The 13,838-nt window shown below is 43.0% G+C and overlaps 1 protein-coding gene across 1 annotated transcript in view; it reads right to left on the bottom strand.

Moving 5' to 3' along the window:
• The window catches only part of GPR179 (G protein-coupled receptor 179), a 28,290-nt gene extending 15,751 nt beyond the window's left edge, over nucleotides 1–12,539 (bottom strand). The window contains exon 1 of the mRNA XM_063458833.1: nucleotides 10,816–12,539. Coding sequence (XP_063314903.1) covers nucleotides 10,816–11,813 — 998 coding nt within the window. The 5' untranslated portion in view covers nucleotides 11,814–12,539. The remainder of the gene's footprint in view (nucleotides 1–10,815) is intronic.
• Nucleotides 12,540–13,838: the final 1,299 nt, after the last annotated feature.

Raw genomic sequence — 13,838 nt, 5'->3', positions numbered from 1 at the left:
GCAATTAGTCTCAGAGAACTCTGGTTGGTTGGTTTAAGCCATCCAATCAGAGTGCTCTGACAGGTAAATGAAGGGACTGACAGGTAAGTCTCTACATTTACCTGTCACAGCACTCTGATTGGTTAGCTTGAAATCCAACCAATCAGTAGACATGTGCAATTCGTTTTGTTCCGAATGTCAATTCGGACGAATTTCGGACAATTCGGATATTCGGATACTTCTGAATGTCCGAATAGCTGAATTTCCGAATTGACGAGGTTCAGAAATTGCAGAATTTCAGAAGTGTCGAAGTGCCGAAGTTGCCGAAGCACAGAATTGCCGAAGTACTAATATACCCAGTGGAAGAATGAAGAATGTTACACTGTATACAAGTTTAAAGGGACACTCAGGGCCGGATTAACATAGGGGCCTAGACAGCCACTAGAGGTCTCCTTGGCTGTGTGTAGTGGTGCAGTGTGAACAGTGCTGTATTGTGTTTGTGTGTGTATATATATATATATATATATATATATATATAACAGACCAGACTCTGGAACTCGACCCAAAAAAAGTATATGATCTGAAAAATATATATTACCAGGGTGCCTCCAGGCCAGTAGATATAAAGGTAAGAAACAGGAGCACTCGCTTGGATTTTGCAAAGGTGTATTAATAATTAAATCACAAATCAAACATCAACGTTTCGACCCTTCAGGGTCTTTATCAAGATATCACACTCCCTGATCAACGTTTCGACTTTCGGTCTTTTTCAAGGGGCGGGGGGGGGGAGTAATTTGCCGCAGAGGGACTGTCTGGGCTGTCAGACAGTCCCCCCAGAACGAGAGAAATGCAGATCGCCGGTGGAGGAACAGTGGCGATCGGGTAAGTAATTAGTATTACTAGGTACGTCCGAGGTCCTTAACCCCTTAAGGACCAAACTTCTGGAATAAAAGGGAATCATGACATGTCACACATGTCATGTGTCCTTAAGGGGTTAAGCACCGTTTTTGTCGGGAAGGGGTTAAAAATAAATCCTAACTGTTTGCCCTTTGACAGCAGTAGCAGCCAGAGAATAAACAGTTTAAAAAAAAACAATAATGCAAGGGTTAAAAAAAATACAAATAAATACATTTAAAAAAAAAAGTAAACAAAAATTTTTAATCCATAAAGTGAAAGCTTATGGGCCTTAATCAGACCCCTAGATCACTATACCTAGATCACTATAATGGAAGTTGTAAACATTTAAACATGTCTCCTAAACATTTAAAAGTCATGAATTGACAGCAATTGATGCCCATCACTGGAAAAGGCCCCTATGGGCATTGGCTGGGTCTAAAGGATACAAATACCGGTAAGTCAGGAGGGAAGGGACAGGCTTAGGCCCCCCCCCCCCCCCCCCCCCCTCATGCCCCAACCTGTGGACATTGGATGGGGCTATTCTTTTTTTTTTTTTTTTTTATTCTTTATTTTTGAGTGCATGCATAGACATAACCGCTTACTCTGCCCCAATAGCGTTCGTAAGCATAAACATATCACAGTGGTTTTACAATTATGGCAGTTAAGCAGTGCATTATTTTTTACGTTTGTACTTGCACATTTTTATGTTAAGATCGCTTTCTAATAAGATGATGTTCAACATTTTAGTTATATAGCTAGATGAGTAATGCAGGCAGGATATATATATATAATAAGGTTAATTAAACAATTGAATACGGTACACAACGTTTAGGCATATACTCATAAAAACATAACAGCTTGTCTACAGACGCTTACTCAAGTTAAGGTTATGCCACCAGGCAGGTTATGGCATATTAGGTTATGATCTGCACTAATCAGGGCGTTAAAACCTTTATATACTGTAGTCTCAGTTATAGTACGAGTAGTAGGCATGTCCGTTTAATGGTACCCACAGCCTGGGTTCCTGTTAGGACGGCTGTCAGCAACATGTCCAGCAACTCCGGCTGCAATTGCCGTCTGCCATAAGGAGCTGGGGTACCCATCGCTGTGGCAGCAGGAATGTTGTCGGTCAGTGTCCTCTTCTTCAGCACATAGAGTCCTCGTAGGGCACCACTAAGTGCCTTACGTTTCTGGAGCCCACTGCAGATCAACATGTCAGCGGTTGTGAGTGCGGGCATGCCGCTTTGCGGGCGCAGGAACCAGTTGTGGGCAGCTCTGTAGTGGGGTATTCGTTTGGGGGTGACCTTCCCGGCACTGTTAAGATGTTGGTTCGCAGATTGGATTGTGAGGAGCTCCGGTGAGGTATGCTCAGTGTACGTCCGTGCTGGGTCCGCCGCTGGTGATTGAGTCTGCTCACGGTCTGAGTAGCCAGCAGAACCGCAGGTCTCCGTCGCTGCCCCATCGTGGTTACCTTGAAGTGCTTTGGGAGGTTACAGCTCAGGCCTTGTGTTATGTAAGTTCCCCCACAGCGCACCTTCTTCATTGCAGTCGGCCATGTTGTAAGGGCCGCATGGTGGCTGTTGGCGGTGAGTCGCCTGGGAGCACTGCCAAGATGTTGCCCGCCTGGTGGGGGCCGGGATAACCCCCGCCGGCCCAGAGGGGGGGTAAGCGGGGCCGGGGACCCTGGTTAAGTCGTGGGTCTCAGTAGTTGCCGGGGCGGGAAGCGAGGCAGCGGCCGTCCGCCCCACTTTCCTCCCGGGTAGGCCTCAGTCTCCCCCACCTCGGAGCAGCTCTCCAGGACCCGGTCCACCCGATATCAGGTGTTCCAGCTGCACCGGGCCACTCCAGGGCCAGGTATCTTGCCCCTCCAGGGGGTCCTATGCCGATTATGATGGGTTTTTACCCAATATTTGTCGAGTTCCCCAGGAGCTGCAGTGACTTGCAGCCTGCTGGCATGGCCGCCCGGCCCCGCCCCGTGGGGCTATTCTAATAATAAAGGGGTAGGACTTGGTATCCCCTCTGGCCCACACCAATTAGCAGGGGGTGGGAACCCTAATATAAATAGTAAAGTGGGGAGGACCTAGTGTCTCGCCCTGGTACCCATCCTTGGGCGATGGATGGGGGCCCTACTTAATTTTACAATAGGGTTGGTGGACATGCCATTGTCCTTCCCCAAAATAAAGACATGCCCCTCCTGCACCCAAGAGGGGTATGTAGGGACTTTGATTTATTTTAGACAGGGTTGTTAGGGGATTGAGAATATCTAGCCAATCGGTGGGGACATGTCATTTTTGCATTATTAAGTAGGGCCATTCATGACTCCCCCCTGATTATTAAATGCAGGGCCCCAGCATGTCACCAATGGATGGTGGCCAGGGCGAGACATCAGATCCTCTCTCCTTTACTGTTCATATTAGGGCCCCCACCTACCGCTAATGGGTGGGAGCCGGGGGAGGACACTAGATCCTCTTCTATTAATAACAGAGTAGCCACCACCCAATGTCCTCCATTTTTTTGTCAGTTGGCCCCCACTCGATGTCCACAGGGAAAGCTTGGCCCCACCCCCACAATTATTTAACATGCCCTATTTCTCCCCACAGTTATTGGGATGGGGCTTTTTCTAATGACGACTAGCAGTCAATAGTTTTAAATGTCCAGGAGACATGCCACTACCTGCTGCATGTAAGGTGGGGGTATATGGAGGTTTACAAGCTCCTTTATAGTAATATAAGTGACCCTCATGTGCTTTTTATTTAATTTACTATTTATTTATTTTTAACTTTTTTATGTGGCAACTGGCTAGCAAACGCTGGCTTGGTGCCACATCATTAACTCTCACGCTGGTAAACGTTTTACACTCTTTGCTGCCAGCAGAAAAAGTGATTAATTCACTTGCAAAAAGCAAGTGAATAAAAATTTGCGAATGTGCATTCTGTCAGAAGCATTTGGTTTATTTTTGGTCGCTATGTGGTCTTTGATAAATAATTCCTGTGCTTTATGTTGGCTTGCATACGGATTTTACTAAACGCTTCCAAACAAATGATACAGATTGGGTCAGACAAACAGAATCCTGACTGCCAGTGTGTGTATCTGTGTGTGTGTTTCAGTTTGTATATCTGTGTGTCAATGTATATCTGTGTGTATGTGCCACTGTGTGTATCTGTGTGTCAGTGTGTATCTGAGTGTGTATTTCAGATTGTATGTTGGTGTGTTTTTCTGAGTGGCTGTGTGTGAATCTGGGTGTGTGTGTGTGTATGTGACAGTGTGTGTATATGAGTGCGTGTGTTTTTATGCGTGTGTGTGTTTTTGCCAGTTTGTTGATCTGAGTGTGTGTGTATGTGCCAGTTTGTGTATCAGAGTGCGTGTGTTTTTATGCCAGTGTGTGTATGTGCCAGTGTGTGTATATGCCAGTGTGTGTATCTGAGTGTGTGTGTGTGTATGTGCCAGTACGTTTATCTGTGTTTGTATGTGCCAGTGATTTTATCTGTGTGTGGATGTGCCAGTGTGTGTATCTGTGTGTCAGTTTGTATATCTGTGTGACAAGGTGTGTGTGAATAGTAGCAATATGTTGTTAAATAGTTGTGTTCTGTCATAATAAAGTGTCATGTCCTTATTCATACATGTTTGGTGGCTGTGTGTATGTGTGTGTGTGTGTGTGGCGGCGTGGAGGGGCACAGTACCTGGTAAAGCCACCTCCCTGAAATCAGTTTTTTGATTTTGAGATGTCTGACTTTTACTGCAAAAAAAAATGTATATGCTGTGATTTCCCACGGGCACAACGATGCCCCTCATGTACAGGTTACATGGTGTTTTTAAAAGTTACAGGATTAAATAAAAAGTTTGTCCATTTCAGTTTTTACACATTGAAATTTGGCAGATTGGTTTGTTAGGCCTATGTTGCATTAGAGACCGTTTGGCAGCCCAGGAATGAAAATTACCACATTAAACCATACCATTTGCAAAAGTAGATGCATGTGGATGCATGGAGTAGCCTTCCAGCTGAAGTGGTAGAGGTTAAGACAGTGAAGGAGTTTAAGCATGCGTGGGATAGGCATGAGGCTATCCTAGACTTAAGATAAGGTCAGGAACTAATGAAAGTATTTAGAAAATTGGGCAGACTACATGGGCCGAATGGTACTTATCTGCCATCATTCTATGTTTCTATGTAGACAACACAGGGTATTCAAACTGGGGTATCCAGTAGGGATGTGCACCAGCAAAAAATGTGGTTTGGAAATTTGGGTAAGTAAAACAATTTGTCTGCTTTGGCAATTTGGACCAATGGCATTCCGTTCGGCACTTCCGAACTACCGAACTTTGGCAATTCCGAACTTCTGCAGTTCAGAACTTCGGTAATTCGGAACTTTGGCACTTAATAAGCATCCAAATGTACGAATTGCATGAAACGAATTGCACATGTCTAGTAAGTGGTTGTGGTGGCAGTCCAGGATGTGGAGCCCTATAGATGTGTCAGTGGTTGTGGTGGCAGTCCTGGCACTGGGAGCCCTACAGATGTGTAAGTGGTTGTGGTTGCAGTCTGAGCACTGGGAGCCCTATAGTTGTGTAAGTGGTTGTGGTGGCAGTCCTTGCACTGGGAGGCAGGAGCCCTATAGATGTGTAAGTGGTTGTTGTGGCATTCCAAGCACTGGGAGCCCTATAAATGTGCAAGTGGTTGTGGTGGCAGTCCTGGCGCTGGGAGGTGGGAGCCCTATAGATGTGTAAGTGGTTGTGATGGCAGTCCAAGCAATGGGAGCCTATAGATGTGTAAGTGGTTGTGGTGGCAGTCCCAGTGCCAGGACTGCCACTACAACAACTTACACATCTATAGGGCTCCCAGTGCCCGGACTGCCACCACAACCACTTACATATCTATAGGGCTCCCAGTGCCAGGAATTAGCTTATTGGTCAAGATTCCTGTCATCATTCACATAATTTTCCCTCCCTCTCTCTTGTTTTGACACTTCTCAGAAATCCGAAGCACTTCGGCACTTCTGCAATTCAGTTCGGCACTTCTGAAATACCGAACTTCGGACATTCGTAAGCATCCGAATGTCCAAATTGCACAAAATTCGTCCGAATTTACATTCGGAACTAAACAAATTGCATATGTCTAGTATCCAGTCTTTTTTAGTAGTCTCAAACCCTGGCCAAAGTTAGTGTTCATATTAGTTTTTTAAATTTTTCACAAAAGACCTGCCTTTTCACCGATGATATCATCGCCATTATACTTTTTACTGCTCTAAAACACTTATGTTTGTGATCAGCGTTGTCTCCCGAGTACAACAGTACAAGTTTTATGGGGTTTTGTATAGTTACAGGGTCAAATATAGGGCTTGCAAATTAAATTCTCTGGACTTTCTTCCAAGGTTATCAGTCAGGTCCATCAACTTATAATGAATAAAATTACATAAGTATGTAAAATTGATACATAAATATACACATAAAAATCAAGTCTACATTTTAGTCTGATCCCAGACTTTTTTCAAGACAGTCTTGAAAAAAGTGAGATTGACTGAAACGTTGATACATTTTATGAGATTTACGAGTTTATCACTGAAAAATAAACCAGTAAACCAGTAATCCTGATTCAGAAAGATCTTTTAAGTGCACTTTTCTTGGAGTATATATTTTGATTGAAGGAGAAAGGGATTTTGTAACAGAATAGCTTATTTAGACTTCTAAATAAGAATATGGATATACGGGGCGGGGCCTGACTCTTAAGATGGCCGGATCTGTTTGCTAACAGCTTCGGCAAGCTTGAACCATTAAACTGTTTCCAAGTACAGAACTTACCCTGAAAGCTGAAAGAGACGCATTGCAGACCAATTAACAACCAGGGATTCATTTGCTGGCACTAGTGTGCACCAACCTAGAATGGAACCCCATAATCTGGACTTGCGGCATACAGAGTCTGATGGCTTGTTTGCTGGGAGAGGTGGCCGCTCTCCTGGCTGGCTCATAGCGACTTCTACTCAGCCCCGTCACCCCCCTCTGGACCCCCTGGGGCAAGCTACTTCCTCATAGCAGCAAGTCTCAGAGTCCTGTCTCACCCGAAACCACAGGGCGAACCTAAGATGACCGCCGCACCACAGCATACCCTAAGCCCGGTGCATTTGGGAAGCCAGACTTGGAAGGAAAGCTTTGAAGCGAGATTTGATCAGCTATGCCAGAACTTCTGGAATCAAATTGCCCGCTGAGCACCTGTACCTACCTCGCCTACACAGCTGCCTGCTACAGCCGCCACACCAGCACGCCGTCCTTCGTCTGGGTGTGGTAACCATGTGGAGATCCACCTTCATCACTGCCGTCCACACACTCTAAGGCTTCTGCAAGCATTTGACCCTCCTGCTGAGACAGTGGGGAATCCTAGACAGGCATTGTCTCCCAACAAGGACTGAGCAGATGAGAGCAAGTGATTCTGGCATACGGGGCTATTCCTGGAGATCACACCACAGGCGGGCCTATCTCTGCATCGAGAGGTGAGGGTGGGGAAAGCAGAAGCAGAGCCCGGCTCCGAACTGACTTACCTACAATGGACTCTTAGTGGCATAGGCTGATCAAGCTGAGATGATCCTTTACAAACTCACGATTGCATCCTCAAAAGTTTTATTTGCACATTAATTTTTGGTATTGTATTGATAGCCAGCGGTTCTCGACAATGCTAGATATTATTAATGAGTAAGTGGCATAACTAAATTTAGCATTTGCTAGTCTGGAATGTTTAAATAGTTTGTTAGCTTGTATACTTACCTCTGACCAGACATGTTTACCAAGCCTGTTTTTTATGTTTCTTTTCTTCACGAAAAAAAAAGCGCAGCACATATTGACCATTTATGCAAATCTCTGTTGATATATTTCATGTCACCTATCTTATGTAATATCTTGAACGTGAATTTACCACGGCGCTCCAAAAATAAGGAATATAAATAATTTTTTCTTTTTTTAAGAATATGGAGATACTAATAGGTGAGAATATTTTTGAAACAACTAATGATGGTTTTATAAACATAGAAATATAGGGTAAAAGGGGAGAGGGCAGATTAATGATAGGGTGCAAAACCAGTCACTAAGAAGAAGATATGAGCTTAATAACTGACTTTTAGTATCAGCAACCGGAAAATCCATATCGCAATTTCTGAAATTTGGCAGATGGTAAACAGTCACTACTTGCTAAAGTAGCCACATGCAATTTTAGGAACTAGTGGCTGGCTATTAAAAAATTGTGATAATTTTGTAAATGAGCCCTTAGAGACCTTGGATTTTTTTACCCTCCTGCTGGGGCAGTACCGACTCTGTATGCAATTATTTGAAATCAGGGCAATATGCATATGCTGGTATCTGGTTTGAGTTTCATAATTGATCATTATACATCAATAAAGTATACAGTATATGTAGTAAAGGAGTGAACTTAGGCAAGGATGTACAGTTAGAATTTCCCATACTTGTGGTTTAGAGAAAGATAAACAGCTAATGTACGAACATTGATCTGTTTATAAAGCTATATATAGGTATTGGAATCAAAGAAAATTAGGGCATGGCACCTGTTATAACAAACCCAGCACCTTTAAAATGTTAAATCATGTAACTTTCTATAGGCAAAATTACATACTATACTGGAGAGGCTAATAGTAGAATGGATATAGGCCTATTTATGCTAAGTTACCTAAGCTTTCAGTAAATATAAATGTGCAATTTCTCACCACCTCCAAAAAAATGTTATTCAATAAAGGACTTTCCATTTAGATTTGTGCATCTTCTTGTTGAAATATAATAGTTTTAAAAGATACGTAGAGAAAAAGACAAATGTTTTGTTTATCTCATTTTTCTTAAACGGCAAAATATATCGTTTTAAAGCTACAGCATCATTACTGGGGAGGATATTACCCCTCTCATCTACCTCATCACCTAGATTTTCTGAGGGAAACTCATGTACCTCAATCCACCACTGCTTTATATACCAATGAAACAACATGATGTTGATGGCTGTCAGCAACATGTGAAGAAAGAAGTCCATGTTTGGATGCAGCTCAAGAACCTTTTAAATTTATGGAGTCATAAGCAAAGTACACTGGCCTTAAACACTTTAAGCATAGAAAGGTAAATATAGATATAGACCCCCCTGTATGTCTCTAGAATAGTATCAGATATATCACAACCGCCAAGGATTATAAAACGCTAGTTTACTATAGCCCTTGTGAACACAGAGTCAGTCTTGTATTTTTGGTTCTAGACTACTCCTATGAGTGGGATTAATTGATTTGACAGTGCGTTGGGGGTTTTCTAAAATATCACAAATGGTCCAATATTTATTTTCTGAGTGATAACTACATACAGGTCATGCTGTTAGGTTTTTTGTTTTTCCGGTTCTCAGAGTCCCTTGATTCATATGCACATAATGTCCATCTTCTGACGTCTAAAATGGTCGTATAGACATGAACCTATTAATCACTGTGCCTGGTAGAACATCAGCCATACCTGACCGACAAGGCATCTAAGAGGCTGAAACAGTCATCCAATGATACTGTAGTTCTAATGTAAAGGAAGCTTCTAATATCTTTAATGGGCTGTATAGCTGGAACCAGTCTCTCCAAGGTTGTGTCTGTTATGGTAAAAGGGAGTTAAAATATACAGACTAGCTTAGTGGGGATCATCCTTAGGACAAGCTATTCATTTGTATATTTTTCTATGTGTGTATTAAACACATTTTTTTTACTTATAATTGTGGTAGGCAGAAGTGCGTAACAGTAGCATGCGGAGATAATGATGTGTGAGACAATGTTCATGTTATACAGATGTGTTAATTGTTCAGGGAAATATGTAGAGATGCTGACAGCCCAAGAAATGATACAGAGTTTCTGTAAGGTATGTCAAGGCAATGCAGATATCTACGACTGAGGCACTATCACCTAGGTAAAAATTGCTGAGGACAGATTAAGGAGTTGCTAATGAGGCTGATATTCTGGGTAGATGAAGGTGCTTGTGGGTGAGGTTAGTATTTTGAAATTCTGCAGTTTGAGGGGAGAGTACAGGGTTACTGTTTGGTTAGACTCGAATCTGGATACACAAGGGATTCTGAGTGGAACAAGACGTATAGATGGACATTTATAGCTAAAGGCAATATACAAGACACCAATGGGTGAGACCAGGATACAGATATGTAATTAGTGAGTGGGTGAAGGACACCAAGGTACTGACTGGAATGACGAATTTTGAAATGACTACGGGAAATAGAATATTATTGACTTGATTTTACAAGATATGTAATAGTGAGATGTGGTGATAACTGTAACAACAAATTAAGGGATTCTGAAGATAGGATTCTCAATCACAAATGAATGGGTTTAGGGGTATAGTGAACACATTTAAATGTGCATGGTGACGACAGCATTTATTTATGGATAGATGGAGGAAAACAAAATGTGAATGGAAGAATATTATTTTTTAAGGGGTTAAAGAAACATGGAGTTACATCTAGGTTATGGAAAGAGGTAAGGGCAGCAATATGCCTGGGCAAAGAGAACTTGGCATATATATGCCATCTGCTCACTGAGAGCTGGCGTAGGGAGATTTGCAGCTTAACAGCTGCTCAGTTTGAGGGCGGATGCGAGTGATACAGAAATCAGTGTGTGTGAGACTAATCTTAGGGGGGGAGGGTAAGGGGAGGCCATGAGACAAGATGGGCAGGTGAGATAAAATAAAAATGGGCATTTACTGAGCAAAAAAGGAGCCACATTTGTAAAGTGATCTGTGAATACATTAGCAGAATATAAGTTCATTTCTTAATATCGTTCACAGACAGCAGTCACATATATCCTAAATTCACTCACTGCAGATACAAACATGCATTCAACCTCCATTCCATGTCCCTTTCATTGCTTATGCTTCCAAAAAATCCCATCATCCATGACATGTCCCATCATCCACGACTTGCTCACTTACTTAAACTCTGGACTCAAGTCAGGCTTCAGTCCAAAAAATGCTGTGGAGAGAGACACCATCCATCCCTGCACAAAGTGTCCTCCCTCACACTCCAGAAAAGGTTTGGACCACTGAACATGGCTGATGTTCACAATATAGCTGTCTCCCTTGCTCCACTTTGGAGTTTCCAGGCTCTGGAGGTCATTCAGCAAGATTTCCTTGGTAAGAGACGGATTAGCCTGAAAGGAGCCCCAAAACTCCCAACCTGTTCTGTGTTTTTTATGGTAATGGGGTGAGGACAGGTCTCGTAATAAAATTTCTTGGCCCTCTTTTGTGGCCTGAAGAAGCAGCTGGGGTTTGGAGGACATTGGGTGGGTTGTAATGGAAAGTAGTGCCCGGCGGATTTGTGGGTCCCCTCCTGCCAGGCTTCTTACTAGAGCATGGTACCATTCCATATCCTCCCTTATGCTGGATTCACGCATGTCACTGGCCTGGAATATCATGTTGAGGAAGTTAGTGGCATGAAGCAAGGAGTCCCTTGGACCTCTTGTGTGATAAAGAACTGCGTCCGTTGGGGAACCTCTCAGGTCAGTGAGTTCAAACCTCTTTGAGCAGTTGGATTCAGATAAGAAGAGAAGGTTACCTGAATGCAGGAAGTTTAGAGCTGCCCTACGATCGTCCTCATCAGGCTGGTCTGGGTCAGGTGAAGAGGATATAACAGGAGAAGACTGAGTCATGGTGGATGGAAAGGTGGTGGATGGAAAAGGAAAAGAGACTGGAGGAGAGGGTGAATAAACTGGAACAGAAGTGGAAAAAAATGGCAAAAAGGTGGAAGGAAATGGAAGTGAAAGGGCAGGTAGAGTAGATGAAGGGGTGGATGGTGGAGGGGTAGTTGGTATTTGAGTGGGAATTTCCTCCTTAGTGACATTGTACGATGAAGTGATCTGGAAAGTAGGATTGGCATATAGAATCTGCTGGGCATGATGGCACCAGATTAGTGCCCACCATAAAAGTGCCATTTCTCTGTTAGTAAGGTATCATGCCTACGATGTTCTCTTAGTGAACCACTGGTCTAGACTAGGTCCCCTTGATGGTGAGAATGGATCCCCCATCTCACAGTTGGTCCAAGTACCAGTTAGGACATGGAGACTTTTTTTCTTCTGAGTTCTCCAGAGGAATCCCTCCTTGTAAATGCCTTGTAAATGATGCCCACTAGAATGTCACATGTGTTCTCTACATATATATGGTGTCCCACCACACTCATGGATTTCAATGCCTTCTTCCTACTCAATGTCTACCTCTCCTGTTCTCATCAACCCTTGAACATCAGTTCTGTCACATCCTTTCAACATTTTAACTCTTGTCAGTCCCAGTCAGATTTCAATGTTAGTCTTCCAGTTATTCTCTCTTCGATAGCTTTCCTGTGTTTCTGTCTCTCTTCTGTTTCTCTATCTGTCTCTCCGTCTCTCCTGCTTCCCCCTCCTCTATCTCTTCTGCTCCTGTTATATGCGCGTCACTTGGTTCCCCAGTCTGTTCCTGGCACTGCCCCTTGTCCTGTGCCCATTTCCCATGTCAGGTCTGCCTAATCCCTGTGTTCAGTAATGGATCGAGGTGTCTGTGAGCAGAACGAGAGGCTGGGAAATGGGTGGAGAGGCTCCAACGTGAGGGTGGAGAGACTGGAGACAGGGGAAATGCAGAGATGTGGGGGTAGACTGGCAACTGAATGAGGGTATGCTCAATGCAGAGAGTGGGGGTGAGTGATGTGCATATGTGCTGATTGGAAAAAATGATCACAGCCTGTTTGGGTTACACAAGGATGCTTATCAGGGAGTGTATGGAAGGGAGCAATGAATGCTGCAGGTATGATTATTTATTCACAGTGTCTAGGAAGTGCTCAGAATAAGGAGTCAAAGGTGGCTAGGACTGCCCAGGGCATGATGCAAAAGGTGGAGTTAAACCCAGTTCAAAGCATATGCAGTGTAGTAGTCGAAAAAAGGCGTACAGAAGTACAAGGGCTGCATCTGTATGCCTGTGTGTCGCACAATTTGTAAGGGATCACCCTGCATGCAGAGTGAGAGGTAGAAGATACTGCAAAGAGTTGGTGATGTTGTAGGTTGAAAAGGGAGGTGATCAGCTAACATGAAAGGGATGGGGGATGCACCATGTAGGATGCTGTCTGTGTGGGATGAAAGGGAGGGGGGAATAAAGCTGCTCTGACTCTCTCCTCTCGCTAGGAGACGCTGGTTGTGTCGTCACAGCCTGGATGAGACACCATGACAACCAAGGCTCGAAACTTAGTCCAACCTCCCCCATCACCCATATCAGCCAGCGTGCCATTCAGAGACAGAGACTGCAGTTCCTATACAGACAGTATGGAATTACACAGCACAGAAAATAAAATACATGTTGACCATTTTACAGCACAATTTCTGTACAAAGTGTACATTTTTCAAGGTCATCTATTGAATATAATATTCACTGGACCAAAAGCAATATCTTTAATATTTATTTGATATGGAATGTTTATCTGTTATTAAAAAAATACATTGAGCAAACATCAGTGGTGTATAATATTGTAACATTGCTATATTGCACCTCAGTAAAAAGTTATTTAAAATAAACAAATGTTAGCATTCATACAAGTCACTGGGCAAGTATATATATTGGAGGGCAAGTGTATCCTGCATTAATAAATAATAATATATCAATCTTTCTATACGTAGAAGGAGAGAGAATGGCAGCACAATGTTGACAATATGTCGCTATGTTTTCCTTAGTTACAGAATGGATGCAACATATTAACACATTGCTAAAGTGACTGTTTATTGCTTGCTATTAATTATGAAGGGCAACAAGTTCAATATGTACTGTTGTGCAAGGGAGCCTAATTAGGGGTGACAATGAATGGTTTAAACCGAATTATAGAGAAATCCTTTAACTAGCAAGAAAAGCAGATTCAATGTATTCTGATATCCATATACAGGGTTACAGTGATATTCACTGATCAGCCACTACATTAAAAACACCTGTTTAATATTGTGTAT

This window comes from Pelobates fuscus, chromosome 6, assembly GCF_036172605.1.
Source record: "Pelobates fuscus isolate aPelFus1 chromosome 6, aPelFus1.pri, whole genome shotgun sequence".
NCBI lineage: Eukaryota > Metazoa > Chordata > Amphibia > Anura > Pelobatidae > Pelobates > Pelobates fuscus.
The sequence above is the reverse complement of the archived record's forward strand: the minus strand, read 5'-3'. Positions and strand labels throughout refer to the sequence as shown.